The sequence below is a fragment of the Chelmon rostratus genome, chromosome 19 (genome assembly GCF_017976325.1).
Source record: "Chelmon rostratus isolate fCheRos1 chromosome 19, fCheRos1.pri, whole genome shotgun sequence".
Taxonomy (NCBI): domain Eukaryota; kingdom Metazoa; phylum Chordata; class Actinopteri; order Chaetodontiformes; family Chaetodontidae; genus Chelmon; species Chelmon rostratus.
In genome coordinates this window covers 15,645,935-15,666,934 of record NC_055676.1, presented here as the reverse complement: position 1 = coordinate 15,666,934, position 21,000 = coordinate 15,645,935, and the positions used below count along the sequence as shown (strand labels likewise).

The 21,000-nt window shown below is 41.9% G+C and overlaps 1 protein-coding gene across 3 annotated transcripts in view; it reads right to left on the bottom strand.

The window, feature by feature from the left end:
• znf462 (zinc finger protein 462) overlaps positions 1 to 21,000 on the bottom strand; it is a 51,791-nt gene that overhangs the window by 12,928 nt on the left and 17,863 nt on the right. For 2 of the 3 annotated variants that reach the window (XM_041959910.1, XM_041959911.1), the window contains exons 2-7: positions 15,400 to 15,659; positions 9,945 to 15,166; positions 9,207 to 9,341; positions 5,559 to 5,983; positions 3,323 to 3,441; positions 1,413 to 1,610 (exon numbers count right to left, since the gene is read on the bottom strand). In XM_041959910.1, the coding sequence (XP_041815844.1) occupies positions 1,413 to 1,610; positions 3,323 to 3,441; positions 5,559 to 5,983; positions 9,207 to 9,341; positions 9,945 to 15,166; positions 15,400 to 15,619 (6,319 nt within the window). In that variant the 5' untranslated portion in view covers positions 15,620 to 15,659. The remainder of the gene's footprint in view (positions 1 to 1,412; positions 1,611 to 3,322; positions 3,442 to 5,558; positions 5,984 to 9,206; positions 9,342 to 9,944; positions 15,167 to 15,399; positions 15,660 to 21,000) is intronic. The other variant, XM_041959914.1, reaches the window with a different exon arrangement.

Sequence of the window (21,000 nt, the reverse complement as noted above, 5' to 3'; positions counted from 1 at the left end):
AGGAGCTGGAGAACACAGGGGAGGAGGAGAGCACTTTAAAGCAGCATGAAGAAAGTGAGGATGTGGTTGGAGTTCAAAGAACTTGTGTGTTTTAGTCATTCTGCAGTTTTGCACAGGTGTAACTGTTTAAAAAACGGCAGCTATATTCAAACCATTTCCCCAGAAATCCAAGTAAACATTAGAGCCAATCAAACGCTAACCTTTCCAAAACCAACCCTCTGTTCCACTGCAAACATCAGAATTTTAGACATTCGACCGAAGGTAGCTCGTTTGGCACGGCAGGGAGACATTCAATATGTCAGCTCTGCTCTGTCTCAATGCTTCACTTGTCTTGGTAGGGCACAGCTGACAGTGGTGGTTGGTGCACTGAGGAATGCTGCCCTGCTTCAGCTCCAGGGAAGATTCCACAGCTCCAGCAGCAAGGTGACAGCTGCTGCCAAGAACAGTCTGCGAGCTAAAGCCGCGGCTGCACAGCCACCAAAACACCTACAACACGGCATCGCATCAAGGGGTTAGCTGCTGCGCCTACCTGCAGTGACGGCGCCGCTTTGATAGGAAAGATTCAGTAAAAAAAGGCCGTCAGAATCAAACCGCAACAGTCAAGAATTTATTAAATCTGGGTGCACAACCCTTTCTCAAAGGCACCTACTACTGATTTTCCAAATTTATAATAAATTTAATGTGTTACTTTAATAGCATAAAAAATAAAAACATGAGAAAATGTTACATTTTTTGTGCAAACGTTGCCTCCAAGTTTTAAAATGTGAACAAAATAATTGTAATTTGATTACATTCCCTGTACTACTTTGTTATATTTTCAAGAGGATTGATCATTATACATAAGCGACAGCTGCAATGATTAGCCTATTAATCAATTACTTAATTACTTTGATTATTTTATCATTATTTTTTCATTATTATTGATTTTGCAGCATAATTGTCATTTTTCAAGCAAAAAGGCCAAACGTTCGCTGGTTCCAGCCTCTCAAATATGAGGATTTGATGCTTTCATTCGTCTTATAATAACAGTTAATGAAACTCTTTGAGCTTTTGGACAGTTGGTCCAATTAAACGAAGATACATACGAACATCTGCTCGGCTGTGGGAGAATTAACATGCATATTTTTCCTTTTTTTGATATTTCATAGACCAAATTATTGTATAGACTGAAAGAATTAAAAGAAGATTTATCAATGATGAAAATAATCATTAGTTGCAGTCCTTTCTTAAGACATGATGTTTTTATTTTTTTATTAAACCTCACATGAGGCCTTTTCTCTAAAGCTAAGAAACTCTGTTTTAAGGATTGATGTATTAAAAAAGATTCTGCTTTGATGCTCAATTGAGATTTTCCAAATCTGGCTTGACAAGCCTATCATATAATCTTATATCTATTAAGATGACATTATTACCATCCGTGGTCAAGGGAGCCTGCTCTGTGTTACTGGCCAGCCGGGAGGGCCTGAGGGCGGCATGAGCAGCCTGGGTAGCAGCCCGGAGTTTGTGGAGGGTCAGGGCCTCACCATGGTCTCTCAGAGAGTGCTCCTTCAGCTGGCTGATGGTCATAGAGGAGAAGGGGCACGACAAGCACTTGTATGTGTGTTGCTCACCTGCAGGAAAAAGAATCGGGAGTCAGCAACTTCACTGTGCAAAGGCAGCTTTAGATGAGGATCCACAGAGGGCTGTAAATGGCTGAGGATTCTCTATAAATAAAAATATAAAGATAATAAACACATCCAAACAAAGCTATTCCCCTCTGAGCCAATCTGTAACAAATATGTCATCTTGTACTCACTTAGTGCTCCCCTTGGACTAATTAGCATAATTCTGATAGAAAAGATGTTGAGCTGCAACGTTGATTAAAGTGCCATTAAAATTTAAATAGAAATGTCTTGAGGTATCACATATAAACATGAGCTCATGAAATAACACATTAAGTTGAATCCACAGTCAAACTCCAAAATATACACTTTCCTTGTAGGCAATTTGGACAAAGTAACAAGTAACAAAGTTGATTTTGTATTTATTCTCCAAACAAATCATCAGTACAGCGTGTATACATGTTGCCAGAGGGAGGCGAGTCTGGAGGGGAAGCAAAATGTTATTGTGGAACTTTTTTCCATAATTAGCATGAAGCTTGTTAGCTAGTTCGGCTGCTTGTTGTTTTACAGTGACAACCTTATTGGAACGGATTGCAAAAGTCGACCAGTGAGGGCTGTTTCCAGCTGTCCACATCCGCTGAGTCGGACTGACACAGGAACCAACATTAAATAAAGTTTTCTGCAGGTTGGTGAGTCATGCATGTGACTGTGCTGAACCTGTTTTGGCTACTGTGTGTTGGCACACACTTTGGTGGAGTTTTTAAAGGTTCCCATGGTGGCTTCCTGTAACTGTTGAATATATCTGCGTAACAACCTACTGCAATCCTTTGGAGTGGCGTCATTACAATTAAACATGATCTGACTGTTACATAGTTTACCAGAAGTGGTTTAATAAGGAAAACCACCTCCTGATTGAACTGTTTCTGTCAAGAACATGTTTATAATAAGACAATCAATCCAAAGTATCTTTATCTTGTTGGACACAAAGGTAAACAAGTGGACCACAATGGTGAAATTTAATGCTGATTGTGTTTGCAAAATGTACAAAGCCACCAAACTCTGCTTTTTCAGATGCAATCACAAATCAAAATTGGTTTGTGTCAATTATCCACAGCAGTTGTTAACTCTTACTGCTGTTTCTTGCTCTCTCCAATCAGACAGTTGAGAGCACTCAAAAGCCATTTGAAAATTGGCCTTTCTAGTTTGGCAGTCTTAAGATTGTTTCTTTTGCTCATGTATTGATCGCCCAGGTGGAGCTTTTTATTTATATGTTTTTTCGTTTTTTGCATTTGCTTCTTTGCCTTTGTCCGCTGTCTGGCTCCCTCAAAAAGAGAAAACGATCACAGGCGAAGACTCTCATCTCACACCCGTACGCCTTCACCTTTGTAGCATGCTTAGGGCATCTCACGTCAAACAACATTAACGGTACATTCATCTGGGCCATTTGTGCTAAATCTGGATTCAAATATGATTCTGTGCATGTATAATTAGGTGTGTCTAATATATACAGCGAATGGTGAAGCTGCTCCTGCAGCTAATCTACAGGTTGCATTGTGCTGGGTAAGCTAAATCAAGCCCTGTGTCGTTATGTGGAAGATGATAAACAGGAAGCTGCTGTTCTGGCCCAGGAATACCTTGTTAGTCATGGATTCAGCTGTAAGATGTGATTTAATGTACTGAGTGTGTGTGTGTGTGTGTGTGTTTGTGTGTGTGTGTTTTACCTGTGTGTGCCTTATGCAGGTGGCTCTTCAAGCGACTCACGTAGGCAGATTTAAAGGGGCAGAGTTTGCACTTGAAGGGCTTGTGGTGCCCGTGATGAGACTGCACATGTCTGTCCAGACTGGAGATGAGACAAAATACAGCATACAAATAAAAAACAAGAAGGGAGGATATGAGATAAGAGGATAAAAGATGCATAAAAAAAATAGATGAAATGAGGACAAAAGGATAGAAGATAAAGAGAGAAAGTGGCAAGAATAGAGCGGAGGAAAGAAAGCGAGAGAGCTCTACTCTACAGCATCCACTTTGATGATTTTAACAGCAGGGTTTTTCAGCAGCATCTAAAGCGCTCGATTCTGTTTACCTCGCAAACAACAGCCGCACATTTCCAATGACTACAGAACAAGGAGCCGTGGGGTGAACTCATCTACCCACAATCCCCTGGTGGGAATGAGTGCGTGAGTGCCTGTGGGGACGGTGGCTGTGTTTTTAATGCCAGCCTTCTAGGTGGCATGGGAATGCGGCTTCTTTCTGGGTCAGGGCACATACAGTACAGAGGGATTACACCTGGGAGCTCAGAGGAGATGAGGACTCTCTTTCCCTCTCGCTCTGTGTCTCTGTGATGGATAAAACAAATCACACTACCAAAATGTCTGTCTCGCTGTAATGTTTGTCTTACTCTCCTAGGAGGCAGGAAATCTTAGAGAAGATTGAAGATTCAGAGGGCTCGTGGTAGGGTAAACAGAGGAAGGTGTAAAACTGCGCTGTACAAAATGAGTTTAACATCCAGTTGATTTGTAGAACAGCTGGTGTAAGACTGGTAAAGTATATCAGCTACATATTGCACGTGTTGTAAATGGGCGGCTAAAATGATCCGTCACTGTAAACGAATGACAAGATTAATTCACGGCTATTTATAAATGGCAAGCAAACTGACTTTTAGACTTTGTGCTGCTGCTGGATCATAGGGCTGAAATGTCTGAAAAGTCACACACACTCAAAATGTAAGCAAATCTTGCAGGATCAAAATCTGTTGGGACACTGTGTAAAACATCAACATTAATATGTGATAAGTTGCTAATCATTTCTGACATATACTTAATTTAAAACGACTTTAAAAGACAATATATTTAATGTTTGACCTCATCGAGTTCATGATTTTTGTAAATATCTGCTTATTCTGAATTTGATGTTTCAACATGTTGGGACGGGAGCAAAAAAGACTGGGAAAGTTGTTGTGCTCCAAAAACACCTGTTTGGATCATTCCACAGGTAAACAGGCTCATTGGTAACAGGTGACAGTATCATGATTGGGTATGAAAGGAGCAGTTGTTGTTAAATACAGTTTGTTTTTTATTTTGTTTTACACAGCATCCCAACTTTTTTGGAATTGGGGTTGTACTATTTTACATTCTATAAATAAGCCACAATATTATAGTTTTCATTGTTTGTGGCGGAGTCCGCCAATCAACTGGATTTAAGTTACCTTCACATGCACGAGTGATTCACCGGATACTGTTCCCTCTCCTACAGCCATATCACAGCTGTATTGCTGCTAATGCGAACCAAACATTTCCTCTGCTTCACATCAAAGGCATTACAACTAGTGAAGCGTACAGAGGCTTTTATTGTGAAGCACGCACAGGAAATGTAACTTGTTTGTCACCGAGGTTTGAGCTGATTGCGATGGTTCATCAAAATTGCTCCTACAAAACAACATTTTCCAAATTGTTTTGTCAAAAGATCATTTTGTAATTGCAGCTATTTGTTTGTTAAGTTTGTTGTTGCTACATTATAAAAAGTTGCTTTCTGAAAAAAAGTAGCTGCACAAGCAGTGTTGCTGTAACATTAAACCATACTTGATTATACCGCCATTGACCGCAAGTGTTGCTAAATCAACCAGGAGCTGAAACCTTAAGAATCACAAATTGAATGAACCTTTATGAAAAGCAAAACTTAGGGGAACTGGTCAGTCAGAACTGATCAATGTTCAATGGAGGATCAATGGATCAACATTATAGCTGGGGTGCCATTCAAATTTCACAAATTTTAACCAAATTGTGAGAAAATCAGCAAAAGAAAATACAAATGAATGCTTGTTATGCGATTATTAGGGGCTGTTTCATTAAGATAAGCAGTAGGTGGCGCCAATTCCACCACTTGTACACTTTACATTTACTCTAATTTGCTCTTATGAAGTACCATCCTATGTACAGGGACTGAACCCTCCCTACTTACTTGTGTCTGAAGGGTGAGACGAACTGGCAGTACTGGCAGCTGTATTTGTCTTCTCTGCTGAACAGTGCCATGGCTGAGTGGCTCCTCTCATGGGACCTCAGTCCCTGCATGGACATGAAGACTCGGTCGCACTGGGCACACGGGTGACCCCCTGATGCTAATCGCCGCTTCAGTTGATCCTCCGACACCACGGCCCTCGCTGCAGCTACGAGGGCCGCTGCCCTTCCTTCAACAGCATCAGTTTCTGGTTCCAGTGTCTCCGAAACGACCTCAGCACCACCGGAAGCTGTGGAAACCAAGGGTGGGCCCATAATTGTAGCCACGGGTGTCTCGAGGTCATCTACTTCAGCTGCTTCATCCCCCTCCAGGTCGCCGTTAGTGAGGCTCTCTGAAGGCAGCGTCAGAGGGACCTCGCTGACTTCCTGCTGCAAAACAAAGAGGACAAGTCTCACAACCTGTTCAGCAACCTTTCTGTGCCTGTTGATCCTTTTCAAATCACTCACCGTCTTGACATGAGTACTGACTACTGGAAGATCAACACGTGAGTATATCATTGCCCTGGCATAAATTTGTCTCCCAGAACTATCCTGAGGAACAATTTCAAACATCCTGAAGTGAATGTAAACTGTCCCAGAATCTAAATGTTGTTTCTTTGCTTTATTATTGTCTGAAGTTCTTAGCTAACTGTATTAGCACTTAAAGTAGTTTTACCGCTGAAGTACTTCAGTACACCTAATTACTGAAAACTTGCTGTGTTGCAACATTTAACTACAGTTCAACGCTTCATGTTCTCCTGAACAGAAAACTCTCTGTCCTGCTGGGTGTTTAAACTCTGTTAGCATTTAGCTCCTTTAGCTGTAAGCTATTAGCTCTGTTAGCTAAAAACATTGCTGTCTGCTGTCAACCAGCTCAAACGGCTAACAGCTAACTAGCTCTCCTCCTACCCAAGTCAACACGGATTTGTTGTTTACAACGTTGCATTATTTGAGAGAAATTGCATCCCCCTGTCTATAGAGTTTTCTACGTCCTTTTGGATTTTAATGAAGCATATTTATTGTAGGTGTGATAGTAACTATAGTAACAGCATGAGATGCGTTCTGTCATAGTTAGCGCTCGGTTCAGTTTGTCATTTGCTAAGGGATGATTATACATACATACAAAAGTCCCTTTTGTCCTAGAGGTGTCCCGGGGATGATTTTTTGTGTCCCCAGAACGAGACAGCATTTATCTCGAGCTCTAGGTCCGAGAACAAATGACTGAAAAACATGATTGAGTCCAGGCCAGTATTGACAAGCTCCAACAGTTACCTTGGGCTGTATTTACCGAATCACCACTCTTGGCTGATATATTGAGTTGATTGCGTTAAATCACCTATATAATCATCTAAATGGAATGTGACATGAAAATTTGGGCCCAATCCCTTGAATCTGTCCAGAAGCTTTGTTACACATCATTTCCGATTCTCCTCCATCTTTTTTCTATATGTCTCAACTGTATCAACTTGAAGAATAAGAACAAGTACAATAAAATTCTTCTTAAGAAGATTAATCACAATATGCACCCAGTGCTATCTTTATACCAAACCACAAGCCTTTATTCTCCCAGTTTCATTCCCAACTGCTGCGCTGCTGCTGAATCACCCAGAAAAGAAATGGGATGATACAATACAAGGCATACAACAAAACACATGAACGGCTAAAACAGAATACCTTGCACATTCGCCATCTACCAAAAATAACACAACTGCAAAAACAAAACTCCATCCATTTCTTCTTCCTCCTTCTGCAGGCTGCTTTCTGTCGTCACAAGTGGACAGACAATCACCATGACTTTTTTATTGCCCCGAGGAAGCTCATTCTTTCTGTGGAAGGACCTGACCCTGCACTTCATGCAGCCATAAATAAGATGTGGCATCCACAGACCCAACCTTGCCATCCAGTCTGCCCTGACTGCACTGTCAGCCTGTTCTTCATCCAACTGTATTAGAAACCATTGCAGTTCCACTACTGAAACTGTATTCAGAATGCATCCCCAATCCCAGAAACGTTGGGACGTTGTGTAAAAACATGAATAAAAACATAATACAATCATTTGCAATTTAACCATGTTTACTAACAACGTTTTTACCAAGTGTGCCTGTGTCCATGTAGTAACATCCTTTATACAATCCTGTGTTCACAGAGTGGTAAACCTCGCTCCATCCTGTGAACAACTAAGCCTTTCAAGGATGCCCCTTTCATACCGAATCATGACGCTATCACCTGTTACCTGTGGAATGATCCAAACAGGTGTTTTTAGAGCATTCCATCTCTCTTTAGTTGCTCCTGTCCCAACATGTTTGAAATGTGTTGCCGCATCAAATTTAGAATAAGCAGATATTTCCAAAAATCAACAAAGTTGATGATGTAAATCATGAAATATATTGTGTCTGTGTTGTTTTCAATTGAGTGTATGTCAGAAAGGATACGCAAATGATCACATTCTGTTTTATTTATGTTTTACATAGCGTCCCAGCTGTTTCGGCATCAGGGTTGTACTTGTTGTTTTACCCTCTTCAAACTGTCAAACATGCACCTTGTCCCATCATCATAGTCATTGTGTTTTAGACCATGAACGGTCATAAGGGTAAGTGCCACTAGCTACACAACTTAGCATTTTAGCCCATATAATAATATATCTAAGTCAAAGTTGCTACAGAAACACTCCCTTTATTTTAGTAAAAAGTGAATACTTCACTGGATCATTCTCTGTGGCCCCATCTCATCTTAAATACAACAGACAGACTGAGTGTCTGACGGAAGAACCAGGCCTCCGTTTGGGTGAGGCGTTGGATCCTTAGGCCTGTTCCCCTCACTGGCAGCCTCAGTGGAATACTAATGTTCGAATGGTTACCCGCCGCTGCCCTAAAAGTTATGGCTCACCACTCTGTCCTCCACTCTTCCCTCCCTCCTCTGCAATGGGACAGCCTTGCTTGTTTTCTCTGGGGGAAGCTGACAGATTGTCTACCCAGAAGCCTCCGTCAGTAATAAACAAAATGGGAAACAGAACCCAAGTTCAGTAAAACAGATCACTGCAGAGCAAGGAGGATGAGAGTTAGATTACAAGACGGAAACGCTGGGGACAGACAAAGTGGGTCTTTCTAGTATTGTTTAAGAAAACATAGTGTTGATGTTGTTTAAGCAAAATAGGAGTAAATAATGCATACTGTGCATTAGCTGCACAATTTGCTAAAGGAATAGCTTGACGTTTTGGGAAATGCACTTATTTGATTTCTGTCTAAGAGTTAGATACAAAGGTTGATACCACTCTTAAATTCATACACTAAATATGAAGCTACAGCTAGCACCATAGTAGCTTATCTTAGGGGGAAACAGCTATCTTGGCTCTGTCTGAAGGTGACAAAATCAGCCAACCAGCACCACTAAATCTTATGCTACGCTAAGCTAACAGCTGCTGGCTGTAGCTTTATATTTACTGGATAGATATTACAGCGATATCAGCCCTATCATCTAACTCTTGGTAAGAAAGTAGATTTTTAAATTGTCAAACTAAATATTATTTTTTATTGATGTAACATATCCCTAGTTGAATAAGGCAAACACTACAACAGCATTAGAGAAATTAAAAAATAAATCCTACTCCATTTACCTTGACGTGTCCCTCTTTGACCTCTCCATACTGGACATGCTTCCTAAGGTGGTTGCAGATGGCTCGGAGGGTGGGATGCACCTCTCTGCAGAAGTTACACCTGAATCCTATGGGAGCTTTATTTACAGGGCTTTCCTGTTAACAGACACAGAATGACAAAAAGGATCTACGTTAGTTGTTGCTTTTTTATGTATCTGACAACAATTTGTAATAAAGAGGTTTATTTAAAATAATCTTATTTCATATTATTGAACCTTTTAAAGACAAAAAGGGTGCCATTAATGCCTCTGAATCAAAACTAGCTGAACTTAGAGACAAATATACATTATATGTGATCAATGGGATTTATCATGAACTATTATGAAACTAATTATCACAACTCATTATCATGCACTGCTATATATTCCCGGTGACAATGAAGGGGCAATTCAAAACACCTAATTATCTCTTTAATTCTGTTTGGCAGAATAGGAGTACTTGGGGTACAATGATTGTGGATTCATAAAGTCATGATACAATAAATTAACAACACTCACGGTGATACATTATGTCTGTACAAGCTGTTTTCCGTGGATTTTTAAAACTTTCAGGACCTAACCTGTTGGATGAAAGCCAGTGGCAGCTTTGGGACTACATTGTCAGAAGATTTTGAGTACGTTCCAGGATATTAATGGTAAAAAAAGAATTAAACCATGCCAGTTTTTATCATTTTATTTTAAGAGTTGTATCTGTGCTCACCTTCTCAGGTTTGGCCTCAGGTAGTTCGGCGGCTTTCTGTTTGCTGAGGAGCTGCCTCCTCCTCTCCTGCCTCATGGCCCTCTTCTGAAACTCCTCATTGTGGTTCAATAGATGTTTGGCCAGAATTGGTAGAGCCAGGAACTTGAGCTCACAGTGAGAACACTGGTACAACTCAGAATCTTCATCCCCGGGACCAGGCGATACCAAAAAGTCCCTCTTCAAGTCATTGCTGTGGTGGTCGTTGTAGTGCATAGAGAGCAGCTCACCTGAGCTGAAGGACAACCGGAAGCATTTTAGACACTTGAAGGGCAGCCATTCAACATCACTGTCCTGCTCAGGTTCAAGTGGAACATCCAGCACTTCCTTGTCTTCCTCTGCCATTGCACTGACAACAATCTTCTCTGGTTCTTTGGCATAGATAACGGTAAAGTAGCGACCAAGCTTGCTAGCATGCTGCTTCTTGGGGAAGACACCTGGGTGGCGTTTAATGTAGTGTGAGACAATGCTCTTCCTGCTGAAGGCTTGGAAGGCGCAAAGAGAGCACCTTCGTCTCTCAACAGCCAAACGCAAGTCTTCACTCATTTCTGAATTGTCCCCTTCTGATGGCGGCGGTGCCACCACTTTGTTAGGCTTTTCACTAATAGTCTTGGAAGCAGCCAGACAATGGGTATAATAGGCATCAATATCATGCCGCTTCTGGTAGTGTGCTGCCAGGCCTTTGCGTATAGGGTTTGTGTATGAACACAGAGCACATTTGAAGACATTGTTTTTACCTTCTGGCTGAGCACGGACGTTGTTGTGCTTGATACGGTAGTGGCGAGCGATGCCTTTCCTGGTAGAGCAGAAGTATTTGCAGAGTTGACACTTGAATACAGCGTGTTTCTCTGTCTTATTGATGGGTAACTGGGAGAGGGCAAGGTCCAACTGACTGACCTCCTGGACTTTCGCTGCACTTGATATATTACTAGCACTGCATTCGGCTACTGGCTCAGTATCTTTACTTGGAGTGAAATTTGTCATAGAGGGAGTGAACATATCAGAGGCCGACTGATTGTGATATTTCTCATAGTGGATTTTGAGTTTCTCCAGTGTGCCATGTGTGTATGGGCACATTTTGCATCTGTATGCGCCGTAGCCCTGCCTTTGAGTTTTGCACTTGTCATCTCCTTCATTTAAGTCAGTGATTTGCTCTATATCATCTGCAAAGTCTTCCGCAGTGACTTTCACTAATGGGTGTCTCTTCTGATAGTGTGTCAGGACACCGTGGATTCGGGAATTGACATACGGACAGTGACGGCATTTATACACAGAACTGGGGTTGATGTCTGCCTCCTGTGCAAAATCTGCAGCTTTTACTTTCATGCCTGGGTGCTTCTTTCCATAGTGAGTGAGGAGACCATGGAGACTGTTGTACTCTGACAGACATACAGTACACTGATAAGGATTACTAGAGATGGAAAGACGTGGGTGTTGGGGATGGGGATTGCTTTCTTGAGGAGGGGTAGCAATGAGCAGTGCTCCATCATCTTCAACAGACTGGCAATTGAAAGACACATGTTCTTTGGCAACCTGCTGGTGGATCTTGTCTGTTGTGCCATTTCCTTTGATGATATCCAAAAGCACAGATTCATCCCCTTTAATGACCCATGGGTGGACTGCCTGATAGTGACTAGTGATGTCCCATATTGTGCAGGCCTCAAAGGCACAGTCTCTGCATTTGTAATGTTTAGTTTCCATATTTCCCCCTTGTTGGGTGGTCTCTGGACCAGCCCATAGCTTGCTGGCCATGTATGTGTAATCGACGTTGTGCTCAGGATGGCGTCTTTGGTAATGGAGCAGCAGGCCTTGGGGTTCAGCGTGGGAGTAAATGCACCATTCACAGTGGTAGCCAGCCTCCAGAATGCCATCTTGGTAAGCCCAGTGTAAAATGGTCATAGCAGTGGCCTTCACAGTGGGGTGCTCTTTCTTCAGGTGTTTTTTTAGGGCGTACACGTAGGGGGATGTGTAGGAACAGTTTCTGCACTTAAGGGAACGCAGGGAGGTAGCGTTGTCGGGGTCTGTAGAGGCTGGGATTACGGCAGAAGAGACACTGCTCGACTGAACAATCTGCGCACGCTCACGCTGACTCCGGACAACAGCAGTGTGACGACGTACAAGGTCAGCATTGGCCTTGGTTTCCCTGTGCTTCTTCTGGTAGTGAATAAGCACTCCTTTTACAGTGCGATTGCCATAATCACAGTGCTGACAAAAGAACAGCTCGTCCTCACCTTTCTCCCCACTTCCTGGTTTAGGGCTTGAGTTGTTAGAGCCATCGTGACCATTGTTTTGAAACTGCTTCAAAAATTGTTTGGGAGCCACAATTTGCAATTCATCCATTAGTTTCATCAAACCAGGGGTGGGGGCCCCATGTTTGATATATTTTGCTGTCACTTTCACTTCTGGGTGTCTCTTTTGGTAATGGACTAACACGCCAACAACAGATCTGTTGCTGTACACGCAATGTTTACAGTAGTACATTTCTTCGTCTGATCCATACAGTGCTGCGCTCGGCTGTTTTGGAGGTGTAGCCATGCTGAGATTATACGAAGAGTTTGCAGCAGACTGTGATTGATCCACTGAGATGACCTTCATGGTTTTCTGTATACGGAAATAAGATGCCTTTTGCTCCGGGTGTTTCTTCTGATAGTGGACCAACACAGAGTGCATGTTGGGGCTAGCAAACGAACACATATCACAATCATAGACAACAACATTGCCACTCATAGATTCTTTGACAGGGTCTGTCTCAGCACTGGCTTCAGGGGTCTTGGAGACGGTTTTCAGCACTGGGCTGGAGGAAGACCTGGGGGTTGACGTGGCGGAGTTAAAATTCTTGGGGCCAGAGTTTAATATTTCCCTCAGGGTTTGCGATTCTCCTGTCTTGTGGGACTGCTCCACTACATAGCTCGAGAAGATCATAGCATTGTTAATTTTCACTGTCGGATGCATTCTTTGGTAATGGGGCATCAGGCTCCTAACGTTGGGGCTTGTGTATGAGCAAAAGCGGCACATGTATACCAGATTTGGTTGGTTGAAGTTGAGTACATTGCTCGCTTCAGGGTGGTGATCCATGTAGTGTTGGTGTAGATCGTTGTAATTTGTATATTCAATGTAGCACTCTAAGCACCGGAAGACCGCACTCTGGTCCTCAGGGTCCAGGATGTACTTGAAGCTGAACTTGATGTAAGGGTGCATCCTCTGGTAATGGGTGCTGACGCTTCGAGCTGATTTGTTGTGGTAATCACAGTGTTTACAGTAGAAACGTGTAGTTCCTGGTTCCTCTGAATAATCCGCATTTTCTTGGATAGTACTCTCACTGGGGTCGGCAGAGATGTTTTCGCTATCATCTGAGAGAGTCAGGGATATAGGAATGTTTCTAGGTTTTGACTTAGGGTTGCTTTTTCTTTTCCCTATCCTGCCTCCCTCGTGAGAGGTCACTGGTTCTCTTGCATGAAGTTGCTGTGTGTTATAAGTGAAGACAGGGTTTTTATTGTCATCGTCTCTATCCTCTTTATCAGTACTGGCGTGATTTTCTCCTGCATCTTCATCATCCATGTCATCTAGGTTTATGATCATGTCCTGCTGGCTTTGGCTTATCTTACTTTGAAGGTTACTGGCAATTTCATCAATTCTTGTTCTCTTCTTAACTGAAGACAAATCCAAAGGCAAGTCGTTAATGGACTTCCTGGCTCTTTTCCCTGTTACTAAGGGCTTTTTGGTGGCAAGTCCTAAAATGGAGGTCTGGGTTTTTTGAAGAAAGATTGGAGAAGCGTCCGCTTCAGAGTCCGGCTGGTCAGTGAGTTGGCTTTCAAAGACAGTGGGATCTAGGTCATCACAGTAGGAATGCTTATGCTGCTGGTGAACCCTCAGACCTTTCAGAGTGGTGGTAGAAAAGCTGCAGAGTGTGCAGCGATGAGGGTTCTGCTGGTCGTTCGATGTGCTGGTTATCCTTTTTCCATTGACTTTGGAACTTACATTACCCCCATTAACTGGCTCTGCTGCACTGTCATTCTGAGGATCTGGGCTGTCACTTGTTAGGTCCATGGTCTCTAAATCTGAGGAATTGTGGCTCTGTTTGTGCGTGCCGAGTTTAAGAGGGCTGGTGCAAATAAACGGGCATTCATCACATTTGTACACTGTGGTTTTACCAGAAAGGTGAATGTTTTCAATATGGCGGGAGATGCTCCGCCTGTGCATGGTGAGGAAGGAGCAGAAGGGGCACTGAAATCGGTTCATGTACTTTCTAAATGGTATTCCTTTTGTCTCCAGTAATTTATTATCATCGTCGGTTAAAAGCTGCTTTGCATCTGCTGACAAGGTCCCAGTATAGCTGGGATCATCTATATCGCCCAGCTCTTCCTCATCATCATCATCCTCTAAGCTGCTCCTGGAGTCTTCCTCATTGAGTAAGTTGGCATCCATCCCTATGACACTGTTGGAGACATCAGATGAAGCAAACCTCTTGGACAAAATCGAGGAGCCTGTGCTGTTGGGTGTTACTGCACTAATCTGTGCAAACTGAAAGGACGAGATCTCTGGGACTGACTCCCCCGATGTGTCTTCTGCTGTTTTTCCTACTGACTTTTCCTTTCCAGTGATGCTCATCTTCGATCTAGTCGGGCTTTGGGAAGCGGAGGGAGAATCTGGCTTGGGTGAGCTTGCACTTGCCTCCCCTTCCACCTCCGTAATGCAGGAAACTATCTTGACCTTGTCGCTGTGTTCTTTCACCACGTGATTCGTCCAGCTCTCCTTCTGGTCGGTCTGATAGTCGCACCATTCGCAGGCAAATGTTCCCTTCATGAGTGCGCTGGCCGAGTCACACTCCTCTCCGGTCTCAGCGGAGGGATCTCCAGCGCTCTCTGACGAAACTTTGTTATGATACATTAGTTGATGTTTCATTATCCTTGCTTTGCGTGGAGACTTGTATGTGCAATACTGACAGGAATACACCTTTGAATGGTCATTGTGCATTATAACGGTGTAGCTGGGCTGCTTAGCTGTCTCCGAGGAGATGCTTGCATCTGAATCTTCCTCTACAACATTATGCACTTTTTTGGTGTGGTTTCTTAAGAATGATTTCGATCTGAAGTAACGGACGCAGAACTTGCACTGGTAAAACGGCAGAAGGGTTTCAGCTGTCAGTTTTTGTGACGTTTGGTTGGAATTGTCAGAAGAGTTGGGGCCTAAAAAAAGAACAGAAAGTGTGTGAGATGTCTGCTGAAAAACAGTCAATCACTTACATTTTGCTGTTATCGTTTAGACTTTCATTAAAACCAGCAACTGCTCAATAAATGTTATGCTCCTTAATAAAATATACAATCATCCTACTATGGAGAGTTCTTTGAAACAGAAAAAGAAGCATTTCCTAATCCTCAACAAATTAACTGTGACATCTGAATTAATGTGGTGGGCATACTCATTCCAGCTTTAGGAGGTGTATAATCCTTGTCATCCTTGTCATCCTTATCCTCATATTCCTCCTCTTCCTCCTCATCTTCATCCTCGTCTTTCAGAGAGTCAGACTCATCTGCATCTGCAGGCTGCAGGAAAACAGTGTGCACTTCCTGAATGTGGGTCTTCAAGTCATCGTATGACTCGGCACGGAAGTCACAGCCATCACACTGCAATACCTCCATCACTGAAAAGAGGGAGCACTCCCTGGAAAATCAGGGAAACCTACAGGGAAAAGAGAGAGAAAAAAATTGTGAGGACATGCAGTATTTTCCACAGAGTACAAGGTAGAAGAAATGTCTAATTAAGTGGTTGTGATTGAAAAGAAAGAAGAAGTAATTTATAAAAATCAGGTTAAACTATTCATAGGAGCCTCCATTTACATCAATTACAAAGCTTTAAGACTGAAGTCAGTTCAAGACTTCGAGACTAACATTATCATGTGATGCCTCATTTTCAGTGTAGCGAACAAGCCCTTCCATAAAAATAAGCTTTGAGATAATCTAGCGTGATTACTAATTGCAATTCCTGCTGTGAACAAAGTATAATCAAGTGCAGGATAGATGGCACACCTTTTCCACATAACAAGACAATGACCAGCAAAACATATGCTTTTATATTCATGATCATACGCTCTGAAGCAGTCTCATTTTTTTAGCCCTTCATAACCTTTTGAAGTTTAATTTACAACAAAATGCAGTTCACTGACGTGTCAGTAATCTGAATCAGGACAAATCAAGACACAGCATAACTGTGCATTTATTTTTTTATCATTGCTTTGACTTTCAATAATATCAGAATGGTGAGACGTTAGAATAAAATCTGAAGTCTAGATTTAATATGTCGGTGAAATACAAACACACCATGCAAATCTAAATTAATTTTCCCACTAAAAAACTAATATTCTCAAAAATCAGATAAAGACACATTCATTTACACAAAATTGCAACAAATTTCTCTCATCATGAAGACAAAAGCAAATGGACAAAAGAGTCACACATTCAATAGAAAATGAGACTATTTTCAATCACCAAAGCGCCTCTGGTTGTCCACAAACTCTGATAGAAAGCCTCACAAAACGTAACAAAGAGGAGAATTCAGCAGATGCTGATGTTACTAAGAAGAACACTGATGAATACTAAGAAGGTCCCATTTTTTAGCATAGCATCATTCCAAGAACAATGGAGGGACTGAGGAGGGATTATGGGCTGATTTGTCCCATTTTTATTACCTTGGGATAAGCAACAGCTGGAGAGCAGCTCCACAGCTCAGTATTTAGAGCAGACTATTCCATCAGATTGTATCAACTGCTCTGAAATAAGATTGAATGAATCAACCGAGAGATGAAGGCTTTATGTCTTTGGGCTGCTTTGCAGTTTGGACTTGGTCAGGAAAATGGATGTTGATGATGTGGCCATCATTTCACAGCTCTTTCATCATGGCTTTCTAATCAACTGTCATTTTTTCTTGAAAACCATATAATGTCACTAACAGGATTTGTAGCTCACGCCAGATCTGAGATCTGAGGAAGTTAAAGGGCACAGTTTACAACCTTGACTCTCAAATCAAAACCCAATCATAATGACTTTTTTCACACTTTCTTTTGAAACAATAACTAAATCAAAGCCAAAAAACCCCAAAGTTACTCGTGTCTGTGAGCACATTATGATTGCTTGAGACAAGAGGTGCAAACTGCAATTCTTTAGGAGGAAAAAAATATGTCACATGGGAACTGAGTTTAACTTTATGTCAGATGAAATGAAAAATGCCTTTTTTGGTGCAACGACAATCACTTGAAGCTTAACATCGGCAGAACCAATGAGCTTCAGATATGGATGCTGCTTCACACAACCTTGTCAGCCTGGCAGCGCATAGATCTACACAATCACCACAGTTTCAGAGTTATGACATTGAAAAACGTCCGGATAAGTGTTTTTGCAGAACATTATAATGTTACACTGAAGTTGACCTTTGACCTTTTGGTCATAAAACACAGTTCATCGCTTTATCTCATGTGACATTTGTATGAAATTTGCTCACAACTCGCGTATGAATTCTTGAGTTATGGCCAAAAATGTGTTGTCTTTGGTCTCAGTGACCTTGACCTTTGACAAACAATCTAATCCATTCTCCCTTGAGTAAAGTGAATGTTTGTGTCAAATGTGAAGAAACTCTCTCTAGATGTTGCTGAGATGACGTGTTCTCTAGAATGAGACAGACAGACGGACGGACGGACACCCCGAAAACGTAATCACATTTTGTCACATCCTGTTTCACTGGGATATGGAAGCAGGAAGCTGGAAGCAAGATACTCTCTACATGCTGTATCATCTGGACCTAAATGCAGTAACAAAGGTGAATCACATCACTGTTGAATGACTCTCAAATAATCAAACAGCGCGTATCAAATATGAACAAACTGCTTAAACAAAAGGATACAGAGCCTAAAAAAGTCAGCAAATGAACACTGAATCAGCACCTCTCTGACCCAGTTTGTGCAAGAACTGCATGTGAGTCCACAAAGCTGATATTCATAACAAGGCTCCCATTCATGCCCAAACTGCTAATATTCAAGGCTCAAGCATAAAGACGCAACTAACATGGAGGATCTGTCAATAGCATGGATGTGGCTATGTTGCAGGACTCACTGGGTCTCCAGAGACGCATAACGGCCAATAGCCTTACAGTATGAGAGCATTTCACAGGACCAGGTGCACCCTGTGGTACAAACGCTGGTTTCTCATCATATTTCCTGATGATTACAGCCACAAACCACTAAGTTAGCTTAAGGGCAGTTTCATGGTCTGAACATATTTGAACCTACGCACAGCTATACCTTCTACGACAGCATTTCAAGATGGATTGAAGCTCTTCTTCATGCACAGGTGGCCATTCTCCTCATTAACTCCTTGATATGAAGCCAGGTGTTTCCCCTTCATATCAATGCCAGATTGAGGGGGGAAAAAAACTTGAAATACAAGACTAAAACAACAATGAAGTTTGCACATGGAAAGTTGTGCACACACCGGTGTATGCACACAAAAGGTACACACACACACACACACACACACACACACACACACACACAAACACACACACACACACTGTGCACACTGCATGTCAGCTCTGTTTGTTAAAAATGACCAGGACAGAAGCCTTAGTGTGCAACAATGCGTTTACGTGTTTCTCTTTTGTGCCAAACTCCTTTGTGTGCTGACAACGCGATAAACCTTTTGGTATTTTAAGGTATTTCTTTTGGTATTTTTTGCCTTTACTGTGCAGCTTGACCACACAGAGATACAGGAAACGCAGTGACAGAGAGAGCCGAGAGGGATGACATGGACATTATACACATTATGGTCCATCCTGACATCCCAGGGAGGCAACTTTGATTTAAATTAACTGCAAAACACAAGCTGAGACTCACTTTTCTAAGTCCTGCTTCTTTTCTAAGAAGTATTCATTTGTGTATTCTATTAGCCAAATACAGAAATATTTTGCATGTATTCAAAGAGGATTAATGGTTCACATTGCAAGCATGACTCTATGTTGAGCCATTGATCTCAATGACAGAAGCCTACATCACACCATGCCATGGTTCATGTTTACAATCCACCTAAAATACTTGAAATTCTAACCACCAGTTCTCCCTATATTTTTGCTGAAATACCAGGTGATGAGGATGTTTCATCAATAATACCCAAACTTAAAGGGACAGTTCAGGTTTTTTGAAGGGGGTCTGTATAAGGTCAGTGTATTACAACCCTTTCCGACAGGAAAATTAAGACCACTAATTTATATTTTCCTGCGTTTTGCTATCAAAACATTTTCACAACCCATAACTCAGTGTCCATGGTAACACCTGAGGGTTTGACTAATACCTGGAACGATCATTACCATCCCATAAGGTTTTTATGCAACACAAATATTGTTCACTATTCCAGTAAATTAGGTCAAACCTTAGGTATGACTTGGCGGCTGCATCCTGGTCATCAAAGTTGTCATATTCTCAAAATGGGTTAAAACTATTTTGTAGGAGTCCATTACCCAGGAATTAATGGGCACTCTACAGCCAATCAGAATCAAGCATTCACTCAGACCATGGTAAATAATAATCACTATCATCCCATAACACCATCATAATCAAAACTTCTCAGGCCTCAATTGAGGCCTCTTAATTATATGAAGACAAACGTCCTAATTAAGTTACATTCATACAAAAGCAGCTTCATTAAGCTACTTCAGAGCAGAAGTGGCATAAACACAGCAACACTGTGTTTTTCACTTGAGCATTAAGTAGAAAACCCACATTTATTTCATTCAGCCTGATGTTGTATTTAACACACACAAACAAGTCAGTAAGCAGGTCTATAAAGTATGTAAATACGCAAAAACAGCAAATCACACAGGCCCTTTTCCGTTTGTCTACAAAAGAACAAGTTTCAATTAATGTTAATGTGACATGTATGCTGACATGCCGCTCTGAACTTAAGGTTAAACTGCGCCCACTTTAGAGTTTGTTCACAGGTCTTGGGGAGCATGACTGCATATGTGACATATGTGAAAAAAGTGGCATACAGCCGTTTGTGGATCCAGAGGACCAGATTTTGAAAAGGACGAAGAATGCATGGAATAAAAAATTATATCTCTGGTTCTGCTGCATCAGTTTTGCTCTTTAGTCCACCGTTAGTCTGATAGTTACAGGAGTGTAAACCTTATCAGTGCACTACTCTTTTAATGTATTCAATCTGGCCCTATAGCGGAGAGGCTCAAGGGAGGAGACGGTGAAATAACTGTGCCCACACAAGTCAGAGTATCTTGTAACACAGTTTTTGAGCTGATGCAGGCTTGGTGCTTAAGTGTGCAAACTTAAAAAACAGATTTTAAACACACCACAACAGCTTGACGCTAAAACACTGCTGTGTTTGATATAAAATACCAAAGTTATAGAAAATGTTAGCACGTATAAATTCGATACGATGTCCTGTAAAGTTAAGCAAAGCAGCTCCAACTGTGAGGTGCTGACATCGATGTTACTAATGAATTAACTGATTATTTCAGCCATTCATTAAATTTTGAGACAACAAATGCTTGTTTAAAAATGTTAAACTGATCATTTCACAGTTGCAGTGTAAGTTATTTCACACACAAGAAAGAAATTCTGTAATACTGAAAAAAATAGAAACTGGGTATCATGTTACAAAGTCACCTTTGATTTCAGCAGAGATATAATGAAACGTAGCTTCAGCACCACGATCAAATTCAGTCCACTGATCTCGATACTGAAACCAAGAAATTTCAAGTGAGATCAAGCCAGAGACAGTTGGGAATCCCACCCGGCTTCCCACACCCAACTGGCCGGCCAGTGGAGAGCCGGCCAAGCAGCCAGTATGTCCCTGAGCAACCAGGGGATCCATTGTTGTTCAGGGTCAGGTTACAGCCTCACCACGGGGCCCCACCCTGCTCTCTTGGCAGTCCACTGTTGTTTTGAACAAAGTTGCCTCCTAATGCCAGGTTCCTTGACATGGATATCAAGCGAGAGAAGGGGAGAGGAATGCCCGGGGAG